This window comes from Cricetulus griseus, chromosome 7, assembly GCF_003668045.3.
Source record: "Cricetulus griseus strain 17A/GY chromosome 7, alternate assembly CriGri-PICRH-1.0, whole genome shotgun sequence".
NCBI classification, from domain to species: domain Eukaryota; kingdom Metazoa; phylum Chordata; class Mammalia; order Rodentia; family Cricetidae; genus Cricetulus; species Cricetulus griseus.
This window is the reverse complement of record NC_048600.1, coordinates 75,699,706-75,727,646: the sequence shown is the minus strand read 5'-3', so window position 1 is coordinate 75,727,646 and position 27,941 is coordinate 75,699,706. Positions and strand designations below refer to the sequence as shown.

The 27,941-nt window shown below is 53.5% G+C and overlaps 2 protein-coding genes across 4 annotated transcripts in view; one reads left to right on the top strand and one right to left on the bottom strand.

Moving 5' to 3' along the window:
* Slc5a10 (solute carrier family 5 member 10) overlaps positions 1 to 27,941 on the top strand; it is a 47,769-nt gene that overhangs the window by 11,226 nt on the left and 8,602 nt on the right. For 2 of the 3 annotated variants that reach the window (XM_035447986.1, XM_027427234.2), the window contains exons 6-9: positions 306 to 411; positions 674 to 754; positions 2,005 to 2,210; positions 5,585 to 5,720. In XM_035447986.1, the coding sequence (XP_035303877.1) occupies positions 306 to 411; positions 674 to 754; positions 2,005 to 2,210; positions 5,585 to 5,720 (529 nt within the window). The remainder of the gene's footprint in view (positions 1 to 305; positions 412 to 673; positions 755 to 2,004; positions 2,211 to 5,584; positions 5,721 to 27,941) is intronic. The other variant, XM_035447985.1, reaches the window with a different exon arrangement.
* On the bottom strand, positions 113 to 25,562 carry LOC113836800 (protein FAM83G). The gene is made up of 5 exons (XM_035447984.1): positions 24,963 to 25,562; positions 14,715 to 14,882; positions 8,193 to 8,317; positions 6,247 to 7,510; positions 113 to 2,640 (listed from the first exon to the last, which is right to left on the bottom strand). Exons 1-5 carry the CDS (start codon positions 25,485 to 25,487, stop codon positions 2,278 to 2,280), a joined length of 2,445 nt encoding a protein of 814 aa, XP_035303875.1. The 5' UTR covers positions 25,488 to 25,562; the 3' UTR covers positions 113 to 2,277.

Here is a 27,941-nt window from a genome sequence, read left to right as displayed (position 1 = left end):
ATGACAACACTACTATCTGGTGGGCTAGGGCCACTTTGAATTTTATTGTGACAGTAACATCCACCATACATCTGAACACAACACACAGCTGTCCACAGCCAGTTCTCTCTCCCACCCTCAACCACCCTACCGGATAATGAACAGCTTGTGTGGGGAGCATCTCTATTCCTTTTCCCTGGGACACCCACATTCAAAGATGGTGGATGGTGAGGCTGGGTCACAAAGCCAGTGAGTACAGCACTGGGACTCTTGAGCCCTGTGTCTCACTATAATGTCTGACTTCTTCCCAACTCTGCTTTCCCCAGATTGACCTGTACGCAGGAGCCCTGTTTGTTCACATCTGCCTGGGCTGGAACTTCTACCTGTCCACCATCCTCACGCTCGCCATCACAGCCGTGTACACCATCGCAGGTACGGTTCCTGGGTGCCCACCAGAAACAAGGAGCCAGGGATACATGCAGGGGAAACCGTCCCACAGCATGGGGAGCCTCTGGGAGTGGCCAGTTCACCGGTGATCAAATGGGGATTTAGGGCTTGGCTAATGGCTTAGGTACTTCAGTGCACAGCCCACCCATCTCCAAGGGCAGCAGACCACCAGTAGCTCTGGTGACGATGATCAGACTCTCCTGGCTCAGGGATGGGACACTTATTCCAGCAACCTTGTTCCTGGCAGGGGGCCTGGCCACTGTCATATACACAGATGCCCTGCAGACGGTCATCATGGTGGTGGGCGCTGTCATTCTGGCAATCAAAGGTAAGGTCTGGGGGCTGGACAAGGATGGGCTGTCCCAGCACCTGAAGAGCTCTTTAGGTTAAGCCTCGGTGGATCTGCCCTGCTGCTGGCTTGCTAGGCTGATGGGCTCTGCTTTCTCCTGCCTATAGGGGCTAGTGGTGAGGCGCTGACTAGGCTCCCTCAGGGCGAGGCAGGCCCCATGGCAGGCAGCTATGCAGGCAACAATTAACAGACCACAAAACTGCTGAGGTGTTTCATCCAGTGCTTAGAGTCATGTACAGAGTCCTAGGAAGTGATGCAGTCCCCTGCCAGACAAAAGCCTGCAGGGAGGGAGGTAGGCTGGATAGGTAACACTAGTCTAGAAACAGACAAGGAAGTTTTACTGATGTCCTGGGAGGGAAAGGGAGGAATGATAGGTCTTAAGGTGGGCATCTTTCAAGGTGAAGTCTCAGCTAAGGGTCTGAGACCCGGTGGCAGAGGCTACCCCTGGGTCTCCTTACAGAGATTTCTGGGGAAACAGGCCCTGGCCTACCTAGGCTCCTAGCTCTATACCCTGCTGGGAAAGAGGGTCTGGGGTGAAGCCAGAAGCTGTCCTATATCCAGGTGTGCTCCTCCCAGGTAGCAGCCCCTGTCTCTAGAACCTACTGCAGGTGAAGGGACCTAATGGCCAGGCACAGGCTAGACAAGAGGGTAGAGACACAGCCAGGCCAGGACTTGGCCTTGCACCACCAACCCTGAGGTAGACAGGACATTCTCTGGACTGAGGAAAGACCCTGGCCTGAGCCCTACATGCTAGGTTGACCAAGAGGCCCAGAGGAGCCTCTGCCTCCCTTCCCTGTGAAGGAAGGGGCCACAATGCCAGCAGTGGTCCAGTTCTTTTGAAGTCACAGCCTTCAGAAGCCCAGGTCATGGCTTCAATACTAGATGACTCAAATACCGAGAAAACCACTTCTATCTCCTTGAAGGGCCAGTCTAAGACTGGCAGAGAACCCCAGCCTGAGGTCAGCAGGCTCCAGAGACTAGCCATGACTCCTGCTGGCCAACAGGAAACTGTGGGCCTATGTGCAAAATGCTCATTTAATAGTTAGCTTAAATACAAATAAAATACTCTATTTCACCTTTTTTCTTTTTTTAAACCTCAGCCCCTCCTAGAGCAGGCAAGGTGAGGTAGGGACTCCAGTTTGATGCATGAAGTTATCTGTGAGATGAGGGCAGTAGGAGCCAGGGAGTCAGGGCCACCCAACACCAACCCATTCTGTCCAACCCTCCAGCTTTCAACCAGATCGGTGGTTATGAGCAGCTGGAGGCGGCATATGCCCAGGCCATCCCCTCCAGGACCATCCCCAATACCACCTGCCACCTGCCGCGAGCAGACGCCATGCACATGTTTCGGGACCCTTCCACAGGAGACCTCCCATGGACTGGGATGACCTTTGGTCTGACCATCATGGCTACCTGGTACTGGTGCACTGACCAGGTGAGCACCAACATTGCCCACCTCCCAAGTGCTGCTCTCTGGAATGGGTTGGGGTCCAGCTCGGCTGCTAGGGTTCCTTGTGGTCTCGGGCCCTGCGCTTAGAGTCAGATGGGGCCCACTGACTGCCACCTGCCCTGGCCTTTAGATGCTTTGACTGGGACAATTTTGAGTATGGGATTCCAAAGGGACTTGGATGCTCCTCGGTGGCCCTAAGCTCTGCTCGGAGGCGAGTGTTTCGGGTTGGCCTTGGACTTCCGGGACCTGGTAGCAATCGGGGTGCTGGGCCACCCTTGGGCTGCCAGTGGTGGGGGCCTGCTGTGGCTGGGCTTGCTTTCTTGGGAGAGCTCTGGGTGTCATCAACAGCAGGCCGGTAACGGGGAGGCCCTGGGGTCCTTGATGTAGTGCCTCCATGTCGGTGGAACTGCTGGCCCTGGAGAGACAAAGGACAGTGAGGTCTGGATGACATGTGGGAGGGCAAAAGGATTCCCGCTGCATAGACCAGGCTCTACCTAGTCTGCCTCTGCCACTCCCCAGAGGGTTAACTACGCTGTACCTCAGTTTTCTCATCTGTACTATAGACTGATTCTTCCCTTTGTGGTTTGTGCCCTGGCCCATCCATCTGCAAATAGGGTTAGGTATGGATGGAGGGACCAGAGGGGATTGTTGGTGGCAGTGCCTCCATCTGAGCCTGGATTTCTAACGAGGACTGAGGTAATTCTGATCTCCCTTGATCATGAACCCTGAAGATAAATAACTTCAGACAAGGTACTTCCCTTCTCTGACATAAGGGATCAATACCTGCCCAGCCTATTCTGCAGGCTGTAGGCAGCCCTAGAGAAGAGGAGCAGGTGAGGGTCTTGTGATGGGATGGGCATAGGCCCACTGATCACTGGTACCTAGAGCCCCACTCACACAAAGCCCACTATAGGATAAATGAACCAGGCCATGGCCAATAGCTAGTGAGGGCTGTGACAGTTTACAGAGTATCTTATGCACATACACCTGCTTCCTTGTGAGTCCAGCAGGGCCAGCTCTGTTCACATCAAGGTCTAGAGACAGACCTGATGCACACCAACTGGAGAAGGATTTCACATAGATTTCCAGTAGTGGGAATCCATATGGGCTGGGAGGTGACAGGCACTGGGAGGCTAGGCCTTCATTTCCCCTCAGTAACCTGTTGCTCTCTAGCAGGGTTGCTCTCCTCTGGGACCCCAGATGCCTGAGATTCCCATCTGGCCTTCCCTCCTGCCCAGGCCTTTCAGGTGGCTTGAAGCAGGCTCTACACTTTCCCTTTGAGGACTAAGGGTCAACCCCCGAGGGTGAAGGCAGCCTGGAGGGCTGCCAGAGGAGTAGATGGGCTCCTAATCCCTGCCACTCTTGTTTCCTCCCACCAGGCAGGCCTGGCCCAGCCCCACATCTCTGGGCAGAATGTCATTTGGAAGCATTTCCCATGAAGGCCAATGAGTCAGCACCATCCTGCCTTATGGCTGGATGAGGGCAGATAAGGAGCCCAAGAGGCCTAGAGAGGGTCACCAGGGATACAGAGGATGGTTCCTGCAGACCCCAGTGGTCACAGTACCAGCCCTGCCTCCCTGGCCTTACCTTGGGCTGGGTCTGCTGCAGGATGCCAGGCCAGGTCTTGGTATCCCAGACCCTGGGCATCAGACAGCCCTCACTGGCACCTGAGGGTCTGACTGAACTCTACTCTGCATGCTGAACTACATGCTTTTCCCTAGCTACAGGTCCACCCACAGTAACTGACCATTTTGTCGCTAGAAAACCAATAGGCTAGGCATGGCAGCACATGCCTTTAGGCAGGCAGATATGTACCCAGGTGATGTGTGGCAAGAGGTGGGCTGCCTTCCTACTGGTCAGCAACATCCTCCACCACAGTCATGACTATGAAAGTAGCTAAGAACCTCAGCAAGTGCATGGCAACCCAGGAGCCAGGTCCAGCCTGCTCCTACACAAAGCGACCAGCTTTCATCCTTGAAGCAATACTTGCTTGGGTGGCAGTGACCCATGTTCAGATGAGGAGACACAGCCCTGGAAGGTGAAGTGGCCAAGCCAGCGGTGGGAGTGCAGGCCTCCCCAGCAGGAAGCTGGGTAGTGGGGGGCACCCCTGTACTGTTCCCATTTCACACATACTCTGAGTCACCTAGGGCATCTGTCACAGGGCCAACTGCTCAGGTTAAAATAATGGAGTCAAATGTGCCCTATCAATGAAAGAAGAGCACAGATTACAGGCTCAGGAAAATGGGGCTTCTCGCTCACAATAGCTGGAGTCAGGGGGCTGTGATAATTTCAGGTCAGTAGAGGGCAAGTCACCATCAGGGCCTCCCCACAATACCCTTCTGCACAGATAAGAAATAGGCCTGCAGGGGAGCAATGGGGAGGAGAGGGACAGGGTCTGCTGTCCTGCACTGAAGTGTCAGTGTTAGCAGGCCCATGTAAAGGAAGCGAATATTACAGCTACTTCCTATCTGTGAGTAACAGGTGGTGACAATCAACAGGATAACAGGAAAAACACACATCAGAGTTACACTTCTATAACCCTATGAACAAGCAGTGCCATCAGAACAGCTGTTCTAATCAGTGACCCACACACACTACAAGTGCTGGCCCCACAAGGCTGCCCGGAACCTTTGTGAAGCAAGGCACTCTCACAGGGATACACCCCCAGCCTCCCACTTCTTCCAGAATCAAATCCAGATGTGGTCACTTATGCTTTAAATCCCATTTGTGAGACTGAGTCAGGGGGGATGGTTGTGAATTCAAGGCAAGCATAGGTACAGTTAAATTCCAAGCTATCCTGAGTTACAGAGTAAGACCCTGTCTCAAAAACAGAAGAAAAAAGGGTGGGGAGAAGCTCTAGCTAGCAGCAGAATCAAATAGCAGACCTCAAATGCCATCTGTTTATGTGCATACTCTCACACTGCAGACCCGGCAACCGGGGCCATCAGGATTTACCTAGCAACCATTACTACCAAGGTGCACGCTTCCCTCTGCCCTGTCATGTAGTCAGTATCAACTTCTGCTCCCAGGATTTATGTGAATGTCTGTGTTTATGAGGGTCCAGGAGGTGGGGAGTCAGGGAGTCCAACACACCGGGGCCCCCTTTGGCTCTGACAAACACCAGGGACCCAGGCTTCCCTGTTGGATGGGCAGGGAGATTGGCTCCCTGGGATAAGTGCAGCTGAACAGACGAATACCCCTGTGGTATCTGCTGTGCTGACATTCTGGCTGCTCATCTTAGGTGAGTCTAGGGATAGTCACGTTGTGTCTACTGCGTTACCTAACAAGGCCCACTAAGGAGATGCTGATACAGGTATGCCCAAGGCTGAGCCTCATTTCTCTCCCCCCCTGTACCCCAGGTCATCGTGCAGCGGTCCCTGTCTGCCAGGAACCTGAACCATGCCAAGGCAGGCTCCATCCTAGCCAGCTACTTGAAGATGCTGCCCATGGGCCTGATGATCATGCCGGGCATGATCAGCCGAGCACTGTTCCCAGGTAGGATGGGCTCTGGCGTCAGTGACAGGGCACCCACACCTCAAAGGATTTAGTCTATAAAAGCCACATGCTAGGTGACAAAGGAGGGATCTCCTGTTGCCCAACATGGAAGAGGGAGGGGCTGTCCTTAGGAACACAAAGGAATCACAAAGAGGTGGCTTAGATAAAGTCCAGAGGAGCAGTACTTACAACTGTGTGACCTTGTGAGTGTAAAGGAACAGCTCTGTGACCACTTACTTGAGCCTTGTCTGCAAACCAGGGACTGTACTTTCTACCTGGTATGATGTATCCGACCTGTGACTCTGGGTATGTGGCAATGTGTGATTTGTAAGGTTGTTTTGGAGAGGACTCTAGGACTCTCGGACTGGGAGTCCCAGCATAGTAATGGTCAACCACATGGCCCTGTGTGATTCCACTTTCCCCCATTCATCACCTCTTTATGTAACAAGGGGTGTTATTGGCACCAGGGACACAATGGTCCAGGGCATGGGCATTTTGGACTCGTGGGATAAGGGAGCAGACCCACCTGAGCCTGCCTGTCCACAGGGTGTTGTGCTTGCATCCTTGATGTATTTACATCTTCTCTGCCCCGCCCCTGGGCCCACAGGGGGCCACTCAGGGGACCACCAAAGGTTCCTCGGGTTACATGAGGGGCACTCAGCTGTCGCTGGGGTGGGCGGCCTGGCCCATTGGCCATCTGCTCTGAGTGACGCCTCTGGAGAGGTACTGAACGCTCCCTCACTTCAAAGTACTCATCTGACATGGATGAGGCCACTGAGGGTCGCCGGTGGCTGAGGCCAGGGCCAGAGCTGCCTGAGAGGCTGTCCTGGTCACTGAGGGTCACATAGTCATCATCATCTTCCTCTTCCTCCTCATCCAGCCCATTGGGGAGTCCTGTCTCCAGACCATCAGGGTCATCCTGGGTAACAGATAACTGTCGCTGTAGGGGTACCTGGCTTTGGTTGGTTGTCCTGGGTAGCCTGGAGTCTATCCCATTTGGGGGTGTCTCCTTTTCTGGGGTCTCCAGGGCCCAGTCAATATCGTTACCATCCTGAGCAAGTACATTTGCCACAGGGACTGTCCGGGGCTTAGGTATAGGAGCTTGTGGTTCAGGGTTCCCCTGGGGGAAGCCATTCTCGGCTGGGACCACATTCTGGGAGTCCTTGGATGCTGGAGGAGGGCAGGGTTCTGGGCAGGGACGGGCCTCTTGGCTCTGCTTCCATAGCTGGTGCTGGGTGCTGGCATGGGCCGTGTCACGAATCTTGATACGGTTCATCTGGTTGGGCTGAGGATTCCAGATGTTGGGATCAATGATGTTGATGTAGCCCAGGATGTCACTGCCAGGCTCTGGGTCTGGCTCCACCCATGTGGGCAAGTACTCAAACATGTTGGCCCTCTCCAGGTTGAGCAGCCCAGGGTGGATAGGTGGTAGCAGTTCAGAGAGGTCCCCTGGGCGTTCAGCCACTGCAGGACCCTTCAGCCCTGGGGGTCTTGTGACCTCCTGTTTCTCAGAGGACGTCTTGGCAATCTCATCCACACTCTTGGCCTTGACCAGTGCATACTTAGGGTTGACAAGCTTCTTGGCCATGGTGCCCGTGGGTACCAGGGGCACCACAGATGGTAGCACAATGGGCTCTGGTTCTGGCTCCTTCTCCATGGGGATGTCCTTGAGGCTGACACCCTGAGACATGAGGTACAGCTCCTGGAACTGCCGATCGAACATCTCTACCACCTGACCAGACAGCACAGAGATCACATTCCGGTCCGTCCTTGCAGCTGACCATGTGAAGCTACAACACAAAGAAGGGTAGCAAGTCAGGCACCGAGTCTATGTGCCTCCCTGAAGCCCTAGTGCCCTGATTTAGCAAGAGTCCCTGACCCCTGAGGAAAGGGGCATCTACAGTGTATACTCCAGCTGGGGTTTGACAGATGGCCACTGAGCCCTAGGATAAAAACCTAAGTGGCACTGGGGATGGGGCACAGCTGGGGAAGGGTGTCAAACCGGAGTCTGGGAGCCTATGTCTAGCCTTTCCCCAGCAAACTCCTGAGGTTCTACTGGACTCGTGAAGACAGCATGGGGATAGCTACTGCAGTGGCCGTCACTGGTGTCTTTGGTGTCATCAATCCCAGAATGACTGTGGCAAGTCTGCCCTGCCTCATGAGGATGCAGAATTGGCTCTGTCCCTGAAGATGGCTCTCAGAATGACTTCCCAGAGGGCTCGGGCAAGTTCACCATGACCGAGCCCACCCTACCCCTGGGCCAGTGACTGTGTGGGATGGAACAACAGCCTGCTTGGACAAAAGTCTTCCCTGCCTGCCTCTAGAGACAGTGGGTGGACCCAGGCCTGCACACAGCTCAGCAGTTTGGGGAGCAATGAACTGGAATAACCAGCGTGTCACATGCAGGGATTAAGGGCAGGAACCAACTGGGAACCAGAGGCAACTCCTCCCCAAGTCCCGGAGGAGAATCACCTGTAGGAGCCACACACAGCCCGATCTCCATCCACAAACATGAACTTCTGGGCCAGGGCACCCTTGAACTTGGTGGCTGACCGTGTGAAGAACTCTGTTCCCCCGCTGCTGCGTACCCTGAGATTCTGTGTTGGGAGACAGGGAGGCAGAATTAGACAACCATAGGCACCGCTTTCACAGGCAGAGGCGGCAGAGAGCCCAGAGCCCGTAGACAGTTTGTGTGGAGTGAAGGTCGGGAGTGAGTTGGAAGGTGTGGAGAAGGGCAGTGTATCTGGGCTGTTGGGACAGGCAAGGGGGATGCTGAAGCTGCTGCAGGGCCAGGACGGTCCCAGCTTGTCCCTAAGAGCACCCAAAGAGTAGCATGGGGCAAGATGAGACCTCAGTGACAAGGCCAATTTGAGAAATGCTGTTGTCCAGGGTGTTGTACAGTCTTGAGTGGGTCGGTTAACTTTTAGAGAGGTCCTATGGACATCTGGTTGGCAGGTGAGGGAGGGGAGTGGAAGCAGGAAAAGGCCACCCTAAGGAACCTGGGACTTATACTCTGACACATCCAGGGTCTTCCAGGGTGACTGACCACAGGCCTTTCCCCACTCCTGACATCACATGTCATCGCGTGCTGAGCAGGCTCCCTTGCGGGCACTCAGAGAAAACTCTCTTTGGAGATGGGATGAAGTCTGACCTCATAAATGTTCAACTTCAGTCCCTCCCACAAGACCTGGTTTACAGCCAGCAGGGGAAGGCTCTCAGAGCCCAGAAAAGCTCACAGGGCCTATAAAGGAAAGAGTCAAGACAAAGTGGAACCACAAATGGCTGTCTTTCCTTGGTTCTGAATACATAAAGGGCCTTTCTCTCTAGTGCAGCACCTCCAGACCCATCCAGGGCCCGGGGGCTACAGTGACCCAGGGGCAAGGAAAGCCTGACTGAAATCTAAGCATAAAGGGACTGCTGAGGCTCACAAAGTAGAACAACATGTAAGGGATCTAAGTCTCACCAGAGCTTTCTGACTGGTCTACGTACACACCTCCCTCCTATGACAGAATTCTTCTCACTCTTGTCAGAGCTCTGGATTCAGACACTGGTTGGTGACAAAGTCTTTGTCAGACTGAGCTGTGATGTGCCTGTCTGTTCCCTCACCCACTCAGTGGGTCCAGGTTATTAACTGCCCACATGTTCATTTGTTCACTGACCCCTGCTGAGGCCCCTAGTGGCAGACAAAGATGACAGTGACAAGGGTGCTACTGTGGAGGTGGCAGTGAGGCAGGTGAGTCAAAACAACAATCCGGAATGTCCAGAAGCAGAGGAGTGAATGGAGGTAGAGGCTGGGAGGTTCCCGGGAAAGGATGACGTGGGGCAAGGTAGGAGGGCAAGCACCCTGAGGAAGGATGCAGAGGCTGGGCAGCAGAAGAGCAGGCTGTCTGCACAACTGGACTTGACTCTGGGGAAAGAGGCCTCACCTGCTTCTGCTGTGGGCAGCAGGAGCCATGGAGAGTTAGAGTGCAAGCTAGACCTGGATGTCAAAAGCAGAACTAGCATGTGGGGAGGGTGCATGAATGAATGGGCAGACAGGAGGCAGAGAACGGGGAGGCTGGTGCATACAGGGAGGAGGCCTGAGTGAAGGTACCATCCATGGCAGTCTCCTATTCCCAGACTCCCCTGGTGGCCCAGAGTACTATCCACAGAAGTTGACAGGGATGGCCCCTGGGTGGGCCCCTACATGATGTCCACCCAGCTGTGGGGTGAACAATTGTCTTGCTGTTGGGCCCGACCCAGAAGGTAGATAAGCTGTTTCCAGGGCCAACCTCACTCTGGCCCCGCCTGCCCACAGGCCTGCCCAAAGCCAGCTCAGCAGGAAGCTGGCCAGCGCCCAGGACAATTAGCACTCGTGACTTTGTACCTAACACACTGCACACTCAAGGACCAGAGGTTAGAACAAAGATCTTAGAGGCCTTCCCTATCACCTGTGCCAACCACAGCCCAGCTCTGTGGTATCCTGTGGTCTCACGGTCCAACACTCTGTATGCTGGAGCCATGCGCCCCACCTAGGCAACCAGCCTGCACACTTCTCTTGAGGGTGTCTGTCTCTATTCACCCCAAACTGTCTTTATGAAGGGCTCAGAAAGTATTGCTTACATCTTGTAGTAACTCAGGGCTGGGTTGTGCCACTGACCTGCTGTGTGATTCTAAGCAAGCCTCTGACCCTCTCTGGGCTATAGTTTTCCTGTCTGCATAGAGGGGGTTGGCACTGAACCCATCGGCTCATCCACTGGAGCTGAGCAGCAGGCAGGGGCTTGCATCAGGCCCCCCACCCTCTGCCTCCCTGTTCCTGGTAGCCTCGCCCCATGGGCCTGGCCCAGATGAGGTAATGTCTCAGGTGTCTGGGCTCGCGTGAGCAGAGGTGGAGGAACCCACAAAGCTGTATTGTCTCAGGTCCTGGGGTGCCCCTGGTTGGGGATGGGCAGGCAGGCGGAGGGTCCTTAGTCTCTTTCAGACCTCCATAAGGTTCAGTGGAGTTGGGTGGGGAACGGCAGGAAGTGGAGGTGAGTCAGGTTACTCTGGCTCAGGACACAGAGCAGGAGTATACTATGCTGATCTCCACCAGGCTGGCCTGGGCATTCTAGAACTCTGGTCTATGTGACTCCAGCCATGGTGCCAGACACTGACTAGGCCTTTCTATGGCTTAGCTCCCTCACCTGCAGCATGTACCTGTCTACCTGGGCCACCTGCAACTTAAGGGCTTAGTGACCTGCAGGGATTGTAGAAGGAACTGAGTTTTTCACTGGGGACACATTGGGATACAAACTTGGTAGCACATCTTTGATAGCCTGGATGGTTCAGGGAAACCAGATCTGTCAGACCCACTTTGTGGCCAGCCTAAGGATTTAGCAAGGAAGGTCATGAATTTTTGTCTCTTGATAGGATGTAGCAGGTCACACTCCGGGCCTGGGCAGGGTGAAGGCATCAGTCAGTCATGCTTGGACCAGAAGAAGATAAGGAGAAGAGCTGGGGTGGGAGGCAGAGCTGTAGCTTACCCTGTGCCTCTTACCCTGACTCATGGACAGACATGATATTCAATGGGAAGTCCCTTGTGAGCTGGGGCTCAGACACATGTGAGCTTTCCCAACCCCAAGCCCTGGTGTTAGTGCTCCTGGCCCTTCCCCTAGAACGATTGACATGTAGGGTAGGCCATCGTGGCCTTGCCTCTACCCATTTAATGCCAGCATTAATGATTCATGACCACCCAGTGAAGTGAGCCCCTTTGCCCTCAGATACAAGCCTCTGGCATATATTATCCTTATCTATCAGTGGCCCAGACGCAACCATAGGAGGTAGGACATGAGGTTATTCAGGAAGGGACAGGGGCTGGGGTGCAGCCTACTTCCTCCTCTACTCTCCCCAATAATCCCAGCTGGAGCCTGGCAGGATACAGGTTGAGGCTCTTCTGTCCTTCTCTGGCCCAGTGGGAACCTGGACCCAGTCATGTATCCTCGCCATGTGCCTTCCCATGGCTGTCAGATAGCTGGTGCTTCCTTGCTTGTTGGCTACACAGTCAGCTCAGGTGGCTGCTTGTTTTTCCAGTTCGCCTGCACAGGCCAAAGAGCTTTTCACATTGCTAGGTCTTTCATAGCTCTGGCCTGGCTCCCACTGCTCATGGGTACCTCTCAGCACTAGGGTCACCCCATATATGACTTAGTCATTGTGACCCTGAGAAAGGATAAGGTAAAAAAGCTGGGTACTCTTTTCAAGGCCTATTTCCCACTTGTAATCTAGAAGTTCATTTCCTTACTGCCTACAGGGCCAGTAGACTGTGGTGCCAGGAGCCCCTGGGACCCACACTTTGGAATAAGCTATGTATGTCATTCCCCTTCATGTGGGGACTGGGAACAGGGTTGGCCCTGGCACTAACGTAAGTGCTGGCAAGAGAGGATGGCTCCTACCAGAACACTATTTTGAGAAAACTGGAAGCCCGTGTCACTCAGAACAGAGCCAGGAGATGTTATGAGTTTTGTCCTTAACCACACAGGACAAAGGAACCCCCAACTCATTCTATGCCCATCACAGTCTCCTGTGCTCTGCACAACAGCCCTGCCAGAGGGAAGGCATGAAGATGGTCCCATTTTTCACATGACCAATGGAAGCCACAGCCAGTAACTACCTATGGTGTGATGGCATGGCAACTGGTATCTTCCCAGTCTAGTATCTGATACCCCATTGTTACAAATGTGACCCTGCCAGGGCTACCCGTAACTTGGGCCTACAGACTCTGGGGCAGGTTGGAGCAGGGTTGGGACAGGGCAGTGGGTGGCTGAGAGCAGCCCATGGTTTACCAGCACAGGAAGTGCTCCTAAAACAGGCCCAGACCTAGCCAGCCCAGGGCAGGGAAGTTGGCCAGGAAGGCAGGCTCTCCACACGGTGACATCTGGCAGGGCTGTGTTCAGAGACCTCTGACCATTAACCCAGGGCTGTGGTGAGACTGCTACAGATGAGAACTAAGAAGCTGGGGTCACTTCTTGCCCATGACGATGTCTGACTCCTGGGATCATGCCCTTTAGACCTTTTCACCTTCCCAGAGAGAAAACCAAGAAGGATGGGAGAGGGCAGCTACTGAATCCTGCAAGCTGCCCTCCTGCCCTGATGGTCCTGGGACAGGTGAAAGCTAATAGTGAGATGAGGCAAACCTCCCGTGCCCCTATCCTAACCCTAGGTTGGCAGCCGCACACCTGCTCAGCCTTAGTGTCTGCACAGCTACTATCCTTTAGTTTCACCCACAGGAAACTGTGGGAGCCAAGTCCCACAGTGGTCAATGGACAGAGAGTCCATGTGGGCAGCACAAAGATTTCTGAGAGACAGGTCTGCACTCTCCTTGTCAAGCCAATTTCTTACTGGCTTTTAGGCCTTAGTTTCCCCATCTTTCTTGTGGGAACCTAGTCTGAACAGCTACATGTGTCTGGATTCAGACACCCCCATAAAGCCACAGGCAGAGCTTTATAACTACAGGGCCAAGTCCCACTGCTTCCCATGTCTGAGTTCAGAAAACCCCAGGGTGAGGAGCCGTCAAGAATTCTCTACTAAGAAGGGCCCTCAGACACTGTGAGGCCAGGGCCTCCAAACAGCCAGCTTGGGTAAGGATACCCCTTGGCAACTACACGTCCCAGCCTTTGTCTGCCTCCATTATCCGCGTGATGGGTGGAGTGTTACACATGTTAAGCACAACCAGCGTGTGGCAAATGCATGGAATAGGGACCTTCCTGGAGCTCCTGGACCTGCCACCCGCCCACAGAGCAGCCAAGTCACCTTTTCTGAACTTCCACACAATGGCTCTTTCTGGCTGGCATGAGCTGTCTGCTACCCCAGAGCCATTTCTAGGTGCTAATTATGTGCCAGAAAGGTGTGAGGCTTGGGGTCAGCCTACCTGGAGACCACATGAAGAAGTCCCAGAAATTAGAGGCTGGTAGCACAGTAGAGAGCTCACACCCACTTGAAAGGCTCCGCAGGGGGCCTTGACAAATGCTGACAAATTACAGGTTCCAAGCCCTGCCACTGTCACCAGCCCTGTATGACGGCCATCTGGAATCTGTATTCCATCACAGGCCTCCAGCCTGGGGCACTTGGCCCTCATCTCTAATTTATTGACAGTGACACCAGGCAGCTTTTACTGCTTCATCTGCAAAATGGGAATGACAGATCCATGCCACTTGGGTTGTCACCAGGCTTAAGTAAGTTAAACTATGGAAAGTGCCTTGGACAATCACATGCTATGAGAGCAGCAGCTGCTTCTGCAGACTTCTCTATACCATGGACATGTGCTGTACATAAGTGCTGAACAACGGTTGAGCAAACCACCAAATGCTAGGGGTTCTTAGTGGAGGAGCCTGGCAACACCAATTTATCTACCCATCAGACCAATGAAATCCTACAGCCTAGAGCAGTAGGCAACAAGATCTCAGACAGAGCAAAATGAAGCTGGGAATCCAGGTATTGGCTTTCTCTTCTCTAACTCCATTCCACTATGCCTCCTTGCCCCAAAGATCTATCCTACTCTGTTTAGGCATCTCACGAACATTTCAACCCTGACTAGCGTAAGGGTGTTTCCTATGCCTGAGCCAGATCCTAATGCCAGCCAGTAGAACTAATGAGACAAATTTCAGCTTAGCACAGTAAAGGACTTCTTGGGGTGTCAGAGCTCTCCAGGTGAGGTATGAGTTGCCTGTGGAGGCCATGAGCACACACCTGTCACCAGAGGTATGTAGGCAGACAGGAAACCTATATGGAATGGTTAACACAGTACCTGGCAGGCGTTCTGGCAGCTGGTTGAAGGCATTAGATTTGTGTTTATCTTATCTGCCTTTGGAGGTGGTAAGTATCTTATCCCTCAGGGCCTTCAAGTTGTGTGACCACCTGGCAGAAAGCTTCAGGATGACTGAACTCTGTTTGGTATAAGGCACTGTCTACAAGGCAGCATGTTTGTTGACTGACTGAATGACTTCTGCCCTCCAGTTGCCCAAGCAAGGGAGGACGGCTCACCTTGAGGTGTCCCAGGTGCATGCGGGCCCGCTCACACATGTGCAAGAAGTACTTGACATTACTCTCATCCACAATGATGTACACAGCCACCTTCCTCTTGAAGCCAGCATCCAGCAGGTCTTTGAAGATATCCACATCAGTGAACATGTCCATGACCACAGCTATCACCTGGGGACAGGGAAAGATGGGGTGGTTTACCAGTACAACAATGGGAACAGGACCCCTGCTGCACCCAAGACACACGCCTGCGAAAAACCCAGCTCCAGTACTCCTCAAGGTTGGTGTAGGGAGGAGTGTAGACATGTCAGGAGGGTGCAGGAAGGCTGGTGACCTAAGAGTAGGGCAAGGTCTATGTCACAGTTCCACGTGTTCAGACTGGCTCCCAGGGCCTCTTTCCTCAGCCAGGCTGGGAATTCTCTGACTGATGCTGACACTAGGAATGTCCAAGGAGGCCCTGAGCGCAGCCAGGGGCTCAGCCCAGGAATCTGTATTGGTACCCTCCTGGATCAGATTCAAAATCAGCTACACATGCCACTTCCTAATTCCAGGAGATGCTGAGACAAACCAGATATAGCCACATGGGGAAGATGCCAACAGGTGGCATGGCCACCAACTTGGGACCTTCCTTGAATCCTGGGCATCTGTAAACTTCAACAGGATGCCTATCTAGACCAGACAGTACCCACATCATCATGTGCCAAAACCTATGCCCACCACAAGTGATTTCCACTCCCCTGAACCTAAGGTCAAAGTATATCCACACCTGGCCCACCCCCTGCAACCACCTACCTTAGCTCCCTGGCCCCAGTAGAGCATGGTAATAGTTAGAAAAGGGATGTTCCCAACTCAGCTGCCAGTTCCCTCCACTGCCCCTTCCCTACTGCCTAACATTGCCTGAAGAGCTGGGACAGTGGGGCTGGAACCTACACGGAACTACCTGAGGGCTGAGCTCATGAGCGAAGCTCAGCATCTTCCTTCAGTGAGATCTGTACACACAAGGTGAGGTGACAAGAGGCCTGCTGGTGACATGTCCTCATGCCCACAGTGAGCTCACTGGGCTAGCCCCTGCAGGCCCACGTGGGCTCCTCCCAAACCTCTGGCCTCTGCTGATGACTGCTGCTCATCTGGCACAAAAGTCCAAACTCCTCAGTAGGAGGAAGCTCTAAGCCTGCCCTGTAGTGAACTTGCTGAGTGACCCTAAGTTAAACCCTTAAACAACTCTGGGCTCTTGTTTTCTCATCCGAAAAATAGTTCCATTCATGAAAAGCAAGCACACTCAGGGCAATGCATGTCCAAGACCCCAATCCAAGAGATGTCTTTTCCCCAGGCAGCCGTGCCTGTGACTGCTCCACTCCAATCTCTCATGAACAGCCAGGTGAGATACCAGCACATAACTGGGCAAACTGAGGCTGGTGAAGTCAAGTTGAAGCAGAGGAAATACTACCCACTCCCAGATGTGCGGAGCTGTTGTCTGACCCTCCTTTGACCCTGTGATCTGCAAGGCCTGAGAGTGCTCATCTGCTCAGAATGAAGGGGAAAAGAAGGCTGGGCCCTAGGAATCCCTCAGTCTTCAGAGAAGAGCTACTTGTCATCTATTAGGGGCTATCCGGTGGTAGAGTGGGCACAGGACTGACACTGGCAGGGGTAAACTAGAGGACAATGTCAACACTAGATGAGGAAGCACTTTCCGTTGCAGAGTGGGAGAGATGAGATAGAGGAGGACCGGAGAGCTTCCCACCAGCATGTGCTTGGCAAAAGCCAGAGACTGCTGGGTAAGCCTCCAGCAGGTGGGCTCCCAAAGACCTTGGCAGACTGACAGACCATGGGAGTGTATGAGTTGGGGCTGGACAGGGGAGGTGCTGCAGGAATCTCCTTGCCTGAGATCCCACAGGCTGTAAGCCACTCTACCTATGATGTCCCCTTGGTTAGACTACTCCTGAGCAGGCCAACAGCTTCATGTACTGCCCTGGAAAGAGGCCTGACCTGGCTGGCACACAGCTCCCTGGAGGCTCTCCAGCCCACTACACCCCAGATCCGTCACGGTTGGTTCCAAGCTGTGGGCACCACAGCAGATTGAGATGTGCCCCAGCAGGACAGGGGACCTGATCCAGGAATCACAGGCTGCCAATATGGACTTGTTGGGACCTATGCCCCAAGGTGGATCCCGGACAGGGTCCCATGGCTGGCTGGCTTTCTTTAGGTGTTGGATTCTATCCCTAGGATGGTGAAAGAAAGACTACAAAGCTATCAGCTAATACTGGAGGGGAGGACTACCAGGTGCTCCGGGATTTGAGGTGATGCTGGAGGGGAGGACTGCCAGATGCTCCTGGGATCTGAGGTGATGCTGGAGGGGGAGGACTGCCAGGTGCTCCTGGGATCTGAGGTGATGCTGGAGAGGAGGACTGCCTGGTGCTTCTAGAGTCTGAGGTAATGTTGGAAATGGAGGTGCTCACAGTGCTCTGCTATGTGAGGTAATGCTAGGAGAAGCCTTCTTGCTATTGCCCAGCAACCTTACCTCTTGGTCTGTCCATAGTCAGTCCACAAAGGTTCCCTGAGAGCTCTTGGGACACATTAGGATATATAGACTTTGTAGATGGGAATGTGGAGGTAGTCGGTGACAGAGACTGAAACAAGACTGCTCCTGCCTTGCTTCCCTCCTCTCAGCCCAGGATATTTAGGGTTCACAGCTCCTGACACCAACACCATTACCTCTAACATCATCACAAATGCTGCAACCAGCAGTTTTCCCTCCCTTTTGCAGGAGAGGACACTGAAGCCCTGTGCCTCAAGACCACCTAATTACCTGTTTGGATAGCCTAGCTCATCTGTGACACTGTGAGCTTATCACAATCCTGACTGGGCGGTTCTGGGGGAGTTTTCATCTATTAGTGAGACAGGCAGTGTGGCCCCAGAGTTCCTGCAGCACTCAAGGCCTGGTACTAGCCATCTCCTGTCTTAGGTCCCTCAGTTTCCACATCTATGAAATGGGGTGGTGGACAAGCTAGCCAAGCCTGTCCTTTCTTTGCTGCAGCAGCAGCCTTTATGCACCCGAGAGCCCTGCTCACAGTCCAGTGGGCTGGCTAGAGTATCCTGCCGTGCTAACAGGGTCAGTGAAAAGGACATTTTGGTAGCTGCTCCTCAAAAAGTGTCATAGGCTGCAGCCTTGCCAGGTGCTGACACTAACCCAGAGCACCCAACACCCACAGCAGTTTCTTCTAGGCCTCTTGAGCTTCTAAATCTCACCCAGTAGAGCAGAATGTCCTCATGGGACAGTGGATGGACAGGTTTCCCCACAAGTGCCAGAGAGGAGGGGCAGGTGAGGCAGCGGCTGGTCTAACATAATTGAAAACTACCGGAGTATAGGCCCAGCTCTGACATACCTCTCCTGAGAATGCTAGGTACCTCTTTCCAAAAGCATCCTGCCTTGAGCATTCAATACAGGCTGTCTCCAAGGCCATTAGCTGATTTTGCCCATCTCTGAAGAGCTGTTCAGGGCCCTTCCAGCAGTGAACTGATAGCAGGGCAGCTCACTCATGCAAGGAAACATCCAAGGCTGGGAAAATCCCCAAAGGAGCAGCTAAAATCAACAGATGGTCCTCATACAGGGCCACAGGAGGCTCATGTCTCCCTAGCTAGAGCAGAAGTCATCCAGACACATGGGGCCTGTAGACAGTCCACAAAAGGACACGGCTTAGGTAGTGAGCAAGGAAGTCTTGAACCAAGTACAGGCAAACCTCTGCAAACAGCTCGGTCCCCTATTCCAAATGCTTGAATCTGTCAGTGTGGCAGACAAGTGGCATGGATGTCAGGGAATGCATCTGTATCCCAGAATTGGTGAAACTGTCAGGGAAGTTGGTGTGGTCAGTGGCTAGTGGACCTGCTTCTATCCTAAAGTCTTTTCTGCGCCTTCCTAAAAAGGTTTAGGAGCAAGACTTTTCAGCATTCATCTGGGGCCTGGTACAGCAGTGACAGAGGCTTGTCTGACATGCTGAGTACCTGGGTTCCATCCACAGTCTACACGTTACCCCAAAAAAGTGTTTATTTCTAAGAAACTTCACTGCATTCTACAACAGAGCTCTAAAGCATTTAAAAAGAACACACACTAGCAGGCTACAACATAAAATCCACTGTTTTTGATCTTCAATAGAGAATTAGTATACAAAGAAATGGGAAATAGGACTCACTGAAGAGGCAGGGTGAGGTGGCGCACAGAGGCAGGCAGATCTATTTCTGTGTAAGTCTGAGGCCGGCCTGGTCTACAGAATAAGTTTCAGGACTGCCAGAACTATGTAGAGAGATCCTGCCAAAATAAGTAAATAAATAAAGGTATGGAAGAATAAAAAAATCTAACACAAAATGAAAATATATACTGGATGACATTAATAGTAGGTTAGATATTGTGGAAGAACAGTGAAGTTGAAGACCTAGCAGCACCAAGTATCAGAATGCCATACAGAGAGAAAGAGACTGAAGAACAGCATGCCATCATCTTAGCTTCAAGAAGTCTAACAGGGGGAGCTGGAGCCTCAGCTCACTGCAGGGGGTGGAGTGGGAGAGAGATTAGAAACACACGTGACTAAATAACCACTAAACGTCTTCACTTGATAAGAATAGAAGTCCACAGACTCAATGACACACGCAGAAGAGATGGAAGGAAAACTGTTGTAGCACATCTCAAAACCAGAAAAACAGAATCTGAAGAAAAGCCAGAAGGAAAACAGATCATTGCATATGGAGTAACTGAGCCAAGCCGACATCCCAGAGCCAGCCAGAGAAGAGGCAGTGAGCAACGTCTTTTAAGCATTACATGAAAAAAACAAACTGTCCACCTAGAAGTAGATGGCGAGGGAAAGTAACATTCAAAATCAAAGATAACATAAAAACTGGTGCACAAAACTGTAAGAATTCATTCCTGCCAGGCTGTGCACTGCAGCCATCACCCCTTGTACAGATTAGAGACCTGAGGCTGGGGGACTACAGCCAACTCAAGTTCATGGTGGGGGCCCAGATGTTTCCCTTTCTCAGTCAAAGTATAGAATAGAGCAGAAGAATGACTTTCCTGCCCTATCTGTGTTCTAGTAGTAGGGTGGGACACTTACTTCTTGGAGTAGAGAGATCTGACCCAAGCCACAGGAAGAATAGCAGGCCACCAACATTCATATGCAGGGAACCAGAGTGCTGCACTTCCCAGAGACACAGTCACAGCCCAGGGTTGCACACGTCTCCCATTGTCAGGGCCATGTATTGTCCCTAGCTCTGACTCCATACCACCATCTCCCAGAGCCCACCTTATCCTGTCCAGCCTTGCCCTGCCATGCCTTCCTGGGTCACCTTCCCACTCCAAGGCTCATTTTCTCTGCTCGCTATAGTGGTATAAAGAAAAGATGGACCTCCAAGTACTTCACGCTGCAGTCCGAAATCCAGTTGCTGCTTGGGAACATGCCTCCTACTAGAAGGAAGCCTCATTAAAGCCAATTAGAGGAGGGCTGCAGCCAGCAAGTCACAGACAAGAAGCCCTGCTGGCCACTCCACAGGCGCTGGTCAGGGGTGTGGGTGTTGTTCTGAGAGTCCCTGCACCCCAGGAAGACCAGCCTTCTCTCCCTCCCTGGAGCTCAGTGAAGCTGAAAACAGGGTTGTAGAGCCAAGAAGGTGGCATTGACAGGACTGCCCTGTGTGGCTCTTGGTGAATATGAAGATAGAGGGGAGTGAAGAAGAGACCTGGCATTCACTGGACACAGCTTGGCACCACATACCCTGGGACCACATAACACGCTGAAGGACAACTCATGCTCTCTTATGGTCATTTAAATCTCACCCGGACTTTGACGAGCAGGTGTCAGTCTTACTGAGATCAGCCCAATACAGAAGTGAGGAACTCTCAGGAGTTGCCAGAGACAAGACAGAACTGGGCTTGGACCTGAGCCTGCCTGACACTGAAGCCAGTCCTCCCCACATTCCACATGGCGTGTATCCTGGAAGGTACCAGCCTGTCTGGGGGCCTGTCCATCAGGGGCCAGCTGTGAACCCTAGCAGTGGCCAAATGGGAGGCAATCTAGGGCCTCTCTCAGCCCATAGGGTGACCTTCAGTTTCAGGGTGACCTTTCAAACTACCATGACCTAGAGCTCCACGGAATCAAGTCCAGGCCCAGCCATCCCAAAGACCCAAAGCCATCCCATTCTATGCTTTGGTCTCATCTGCAATATGAGCAGGTGCAGGGTCCCATCCTGGAATAGCAGAAGGGCTCCTTCCACAGGGCACATCTCAGCTCTCCATTAAGATGCAGGTGCTTGCCACAGGGTGGGGAACTTTGGAGAAGTCTGCACCCAACACCTGGGATTATGCTATCTGATGGCTCCCACCCCAACAGGTGCGGCCTGGCCCGAGGCGGGAGCTGCCACAGCAAGCAGAAGGCAGCTCCTGGCCCACAGAAGCCTCTGTGTTGGGGGCTATTTTGGTGCAGTCATGTGCCATGGAATAAATAGGACACATCCTGAGGCATACACTGTTAGATGTTGTCTGCAGACGTCAGTATGCTCACAAACTTGGACAGCAACTAGATGGCTTACATGCAATGCACTTAGGATACTGTGGAAGGCATGCAGGCCAGTGTTAACTGAACCTTCACAATGTGGTGTGTAGCTAGCCTGCAGTGCTGAGGGATATGGTTCCCCAGGGGGACCGGGCATAGCTGTCGCTCCCCATTTCAGGTTCAACAGTGTCTAGGGGCCCAGGAGTCTGGTCTGTGAACATGCTTTCACTGACCTGAGCCAAGTAGGCAGGGAACAAGGCCTAATGGGCCCATTATGGGATGTGGTTGCATAGAGCCTGCAGCCCAGAACCTCCAGTTCTCAGTTCTGAGGCTTTGGGCAAATCGCTTGTCCTCTCTGAGCCCCACCAAACCTTGGATTCCTTCTGTGGACAATGGAGGCAACACCCACTTTATGGAGCTGTAACAAGGATTGCACAGAGCAGGTAAAGTGACTGTTCAGCATTTGGCATATAGTTGGTATTTAATAAATGCCTCATTAAGCTGCCTTTATTCTCCTGAAGCCAAGTTGGAGGCCAGGACTCCAGAATGTGAAAGCAGGGATCTGACAGGAGAGATGTAGGATCAAGTGTGCATCATGAAACTTGGCTCCACTTTCTTCCTTCTGTGTGGCCCTGGGCACAAAACACAACTTCTCTGGGTCTCCTTTCCTAAACCCTGGCTAGAAGACATAAATCTGGGCCTAGTTGAGGGCCAGCTCCTGATACCTCAGTTTCCCTCTGTGTCCTTCACAGTAACTTGGGGAAGATAGACTCATGATGCCCATGGGGCTAGTTAGGGGAATATAGGGGTTAGTCCTTGTTGGGGTGGGCGCTGGGGTCTGCTGGAAGATCCTCTGACTGAGGCCCAACCCCACCCAGCCTCACCCTCTGGAGGCCACACTTACTCTCATCCCTCCCAGGCGTGATGCTACAGGCCTCTGGTATGCGGCTGGAGCCCAGGGGAGGTTCCTCCCAGCCTAAGGCTGGAAGAGGGGTGGGGGAGGGCAGACAGGGGCTATCTCAGAGGGGAGCTCACTGCAACTGGACAGCAGTGCAGAGCATAAGCTGTAGCTCAGGGCCACACAACCAAAGAGTATGATGGGGGAACCCCACTGTTCCTGATGAGTCTAGGATCCTGGGCAGCAGGTGGCAGGAGGACCAAGGGGACCCTCCACAGTCTCAATGCCTCTACCCGCCTCACAGACAGAATGGTCAGGGCCTAGGGAGGAACCAGGGCTTCCAGTCTCACAGAGAGGCAGTGCTAGAGCCTGCTCCCACACTCCAGCCTTCCAGGTCAGACCATTTCAGTCTTCAGGGAAGGGAGGATGCAGAAGAGTAATCCTGACAGGGACATGGCCACTAGGGGGTGGCTGAGGTGGCGTGAGCTGAGTGTGTGCTGTGTCATTTCCTTGCCCCAGGGTCTGTCAGTTGCACTGACTACTGGCAGGGTGACTCAATGCCAGCAGCCATGATGCAGAAGCCCCCATGGAAAAGGTCTAATCAGCAAAACCCTCATTACAACCCTAGGAAGCTGGGGTTCCCCTAGCACTGGCATAGGGTAAAAAGGGGAGGTGGGTGACAGGGGCAAGAGGTGACTCATGGTGAGAGATAAGACCGAAGAGCTCCTACAGGGAGGAGCAAGGAGAGGGCGGGCAAAGCGCTCTGTCAGCATCCATTGGCGTCTGGGCCTGCCTGAGGAGGCTGGGAAGCAGCAATAAGGAGGTGAAGACTCAGACTACTGAGGTCAGCTGCCTCTCCCAGGTCCTACTTGTCACTGCTCTACTACCAGGTGCCACACCAGAGTAGGTCCTGGAGTACAACAGGCCTAAGAGATCTTGGGCAGGAAGGACTAATCAGTCGGGCCTCAGTTTTTACATGTGAAAAAAGAGGCAGATAACACTACCTGAGATTATAAAGTGCTCGCACTCCACTGAAGCTATTATTACAGCCTTCCCACGTATTGTGTGGGCCACAGGACAGAGATGGGGGTACAAGGACTCACACAGGTCCACAGGGAGTGGCCTGTAGGGCTCAAGACAGCACAGTAGGGCTGTGAACAAATCCTTGATCTCTGTAAGATGGCCGTGGCCTCTGTCAACTCTAAGGACCCCTGGGGACTCCCTGTTGTGGGGAACAGACTCCAAGTGTGGGAAACAGAAGGCAATACCTCCCCATGATAGGCAGTCAGAAGTAACCCACTACAGTGCCACATAGACGGGGCTCACATTAAGATCAATGTCTTCCTGACTGTCACCCTTGACAGGTGTCACCAATAACCTTGGAGAAGCGGGAATGGATGAATATGAAGCTATAGGTGTGCGGAGGGTGTATACATCTTAGCTGTGGTCACAAGGATGTGGACAGGAAGCCCTAAGGGTACACTGTGGCCCCAGGCACCCCTATCTGTCCCTATCACTGGCTGGCCCTATGTCATTCTGTCTGCAGAAGATTAGAGCCTGTGGCTGTTCCCAAGCCAAGCTGGAAGGTGGCAGCTGCCTCCTACCTGCTGTGAGAGGGCTGGCACAGCAGGGCAGGCCCCATTCAGAGTCTTTATTCCTCCTCTCAAGGGACTGGGCTCTGCCACAAGTGGAAGTCACCCCAGGCCCTTTTAGGAGCAACAGATTCTCAGCTATTGTCAAATATCCAGAGGATTATCCAGTCCTTCCTCATTCCTGTTACCCAATACTCCATCATCACAATGGCCAGAGATGCAGTTTGCATCTACAGACTAAAAACCCTCAGCTAGTGGCCCTGTGGACGGAGCCTCCACCCTGCTGGAAACCAGCCAGGCCACCTTCTCAGCTGCTGACCTACTTCTGGTCTCTCTCTGCCCAAGAGCTCCCCAGGACCTGTCAGCCAGGACAGTCCCCAGGGCGAACATCTGTCATGTACACTGCTCCATTCTGAACCTGAACAGTAAAGGGGTCAGACCCAGCTAGGAACACTCTCACTACTACCAGACCTGCTCCAGATAGAACAGTTTGCTGGACTACCTTGCCTGTCAAATCAGGCACGCCTCCACTCACAGCCACGGCCAGCCACCCAGTTATGGTTTGGCTGTGTGTACAAGCAATGTACACTGCTTCTCAGGATGTGTGTCAGTGTGTCAGTGTGGAGCAGTCACCCATAGCCTGGGCACTGTGTAGCCCAGTGGATGTCAGGTAAGAGGATCCAAACAAGGCCCTAGAAGCCTCCTAATGACAAACCACTAACCAAGTAGACATTGTCACTTCTTCCACTGGTGGGAACCTTCAACAGGTGGCACCCTGTTCATTCAGACACCCTGGCCTGGACAGAGGCTGCTACTCCAAGTGAAGCTGAGCAGCTCGTGGCCAGCCACTCAGCGTAGCTAGGAAGCAGGCAGATTTTCTCAGGGCCCCAGACCAGCCTCCATGCCTCTCCCCAAGTCCCCTTCCTGCAATCTCATGTATGTGTGCGAGCTTCTATCTTCTAGCATGTCTGAGGCAAGGCAAGGAAGAGTGGGTGAGAGAGAAAGCTCAGATTCCTCCCACCCCACTCAAGCATTGCAATTTGAGAAGCTCAGAAACACTCCAGTAAGGCACCTTAGAGTCTGGAAGCCCAGTGCCGCCTGCTAGAGAGGAGGTGGGCATTCGGCTGCTGCCCACGGAAGGAGGCAACTAAGAAGCCGGTCAGTGGTCCCAGAGCCATCTGGGTCCCCATGCGTGCTGGGTGAATGGGGTCCCTCCTTGGCGCCTCACCTTCTGCGCCTGGCTGATCATCTTGCGTACCACTTCCTTGATATGCGGCTGTCCGTCGATGGGTGGCTGCATGTAGACACTGGCCCGGGTCACACCTCTGTAGGCGATGGTGTCAGGCCAGCCTAGGTCCAGCTGCGGGATGGAGCGGTCCGACTTCTGGGGCCAGTACTCCAGCGAGGGCAATGGCTCGGCCGTGGCTGGGGGTCCTCCCGCAGCGCTGGCATCCTCGCTGGCATCCACGCCTCCGTTGTCCTGGGGCTCGGGACGGCGGCCCGAGCCCCGCGGGTCCTCGGAGCCCGGGTCGTACACCTCGATGGTCTCCACGATGCGCGCGAGCTCCAGCTCCGATAGAAAGTCGCGGATGTTCTCGCGCTTCAGCACCTCGTAAAAGGCGTCGCGACCGCGGGCCACCAGGGCCTCCAGGGCCAGCCGCTGCTCCTCGCTGTAGAAGAACTCGGGCTTCGACTCGCTAGAACGCCAGTTCACGTGGTTGTCATCCAGACACTGCACCTGGGAGAAGGCCATGGCGGCCCTCGATGTGGGAACGCGGCCCGACGGGCACCGCGCTCTCGGGCTTCACGGTCTCAGCGCCTCTGCGAAACCCACCTGAGGGAACCAGCAGAAGACCGCGGACCGGGTCAGAGGGCGGTGTGGGCGGGGCGGGCCGTGTGGGCGGGGCGTGGGGAGGGAGCCTGAGTGTCTAGGTGCGGCCGAGCGCCTCCGCGCCTTGGGATCCGCCTGAGGTTTGCGGAGCCCTGGCAATAAGCTGGGGCTGCCAGGGAACCCCGTCCCAGTTTGGAGCAAAAGCAGGGGCCCAAGCCCGGGTCGGGTTTCGGGAAGGACGGCTCACAAACCCGGAGGCCTGCCCGGAGGAGGGAGTCGCTTACCGGGCAGGTGGCGCCGTGCAGAGCGGGCGACGCGAGGAACGACTGGCAGTGGTAGTGGCAGCGGGCTGGACGGCCGGTGACTAAGGGCGGACCCGCCCATCCCCTCCGCTCTCACCTGGGGTCACGTGCGGCCCCGGGGGCGGGGCCGGAAGCTGATTCATCTCCTCAGACAGTGCAAGGTTGGACAGTTTGCTGCCTCAGGCCTCACAAGATACCTTCCTCCGCCCCCCCCACTTCTACTGGTGATCCGGATCCAGTTCTAGCCCAGTTCTGTCGTCTCGCAGGTGGGATGCTCGGCTATCCAGTTGTTGAGAGTTGGGTCATGGGTCCACCTTCCGCTGCTCCCACACTCTCTTTTGATATGTGCAGAACTGGTGTAGATCAATCAGTCCTTAGCCTTCCTGCCTGCTGAGAGTCCCACTTGTCATGTCCCGGTGCACACCACTTGCCTAAGCCCTCTGGCAGGGAAGGGTGGAGAGGACCAGGCTGTGCTCAGACCCAGCTCTTGGCTAGGTGTACCCCAGCAATAGAGAATGTTGGGTCCACATCTGAGGGCAGGGTGTCAGGGGCAACTTGGCAAAACCCATTAATCCCTGCAGACAAATGGCTTCTTCCATGAAACTTTTAGCTCCAGGGCCCCAGGCCAACCCACCCACCAGCTCTGGGCCAAGATGGAGCTTGTTTGAGTCCCAATGGACCCTGGCCTTGTCCAACTGAGGACTGTCTTATGGCATTCTTGTATACCTCCAGACACATTGCCACTGTTCGTCATCCTATGAGGCCTCCAAGTCTCATCATGGATCACCAAGTCCAAGCCCTGCCCTCATTCACAGCAGGCCTTATACCATGTGAACACTGTGTTTCCATACCTGTCCCTGTTCCCATACCTGTTTGCACCCTTTCCCCCTCTAAGGTATCTGAATCACCCCCTTACCTCCCATTCCCAAGGAGCAGACAGAGGCAGTGCTGAGAGGCTTGGACTCCCTGCAAAACTGTGCTAGTCTTCAGTTTATCCTCTTGTTCTTACCACTGCAGAGTTCCTGGTTTCATTAAGGAACTTGGCCCTCAGGTTGAAGGCTCTTTATCTGTCTCTTGGTCAAGTCACAAGAAGTTGTAAAAAGTGAACAGGGGGGCTGTTGGTACCTTTGGCTATTCCTCCCACCCCCCACAGTAGTATATCATCTGACATAACTGTGTCGGCCAGAAAAGATGGTATCATACACACTCGCATCAGATCTCACTAGTACCTGAGTATGTGTGCTGGGAAGAGGTATACAGCCTTGTCATATGTATAGATTTGTGTAACAACCATTACCATCTGCCAGGTGTTGGTGGCGCACGCCTTTAATCCCAGAACTCGGGAGGCAGAGGCAGGCGGATCTCTGAGTTCGAGGCCAGCTTGGTCCCAGCTCGAGTGCCAGGATAGGCTCCAAAGCTACACAGAGAAACCCTGTCTCAAAAAACAAACAAACAAAAAAACCCAAAAACAACCATCAAGATGTGCAAGGCAGTGCACACTTGGGATGCTGGGGCAGGAGGATTGCAGGGTTGCAGGCTTGAGGCTAGCCTGGACTAGCAGAACTATACCACTGTAGAGACCTTACACCTAGAGAACTAGGTGTCTAGGTTCCCACCCTAATCCTGGCTGCCATTTTCTATTTCCTGGTCCTGTGAAAATGACAATGTCATTAATAAACTTACAGAGTACAGCCTAGAGCTCTGGGCCATCTTCTAGCCCCACCAACAATGTGAATGTTTCTCATCTGGCCAACACATGCTTGTCCATTTGCATAATTGTGTAGTATTTTACTGTGGTTATTATTTATTTATTTATTTTGTGCTGCCAAGGATGGAGCCTGGCTTTTCATGCAAACACTCTACACCTCAGTAGTCTTTTTTTTTTCTTTTTTCTTCTTTCTTTTTTTTTCCCGAGACAGGATTTCTTTGTGTAGGCTTGGCTTTCCTGAAACTAGCTCTGTAGACCAGACTGGCCTCAAAGTCAGAGAGATCCACCTGCCTCTGACTCCCAAGTGCTGGGATTAAAGGCATGTGCCACCACTACCTAGCCTCTGTAGTATTATTGTGCTATAAA

What these genes read in the sequence shown, in the direction of transcription:
- LOC113836800 (XM_035447984.1), bottom strand. Translation starts at nt 25,487, where the DNA reads ATGGCCTTCTCCCAGGTGCAGTGTCTGGATGACAACCACGTGAACTGG. An exon ending in TGCACCTGGGACACCTCAAG is followed by an intron (nt 8,318 to 14,714) that starts GTGAGCCGTCCT and finishes CTCCCAACACAG; the next exon opens with AATCTCAGGGTACGCAGCAG. An exon ending in GCTGTGTGTGGCTCCTACAG is followed by an intron (nt 7,511 to 8,192) that starts GTGATTCTCCTC and finishes TTTGTGTTGTAG; the next exon opens with CTTCACATGGTCAGCTGCAA.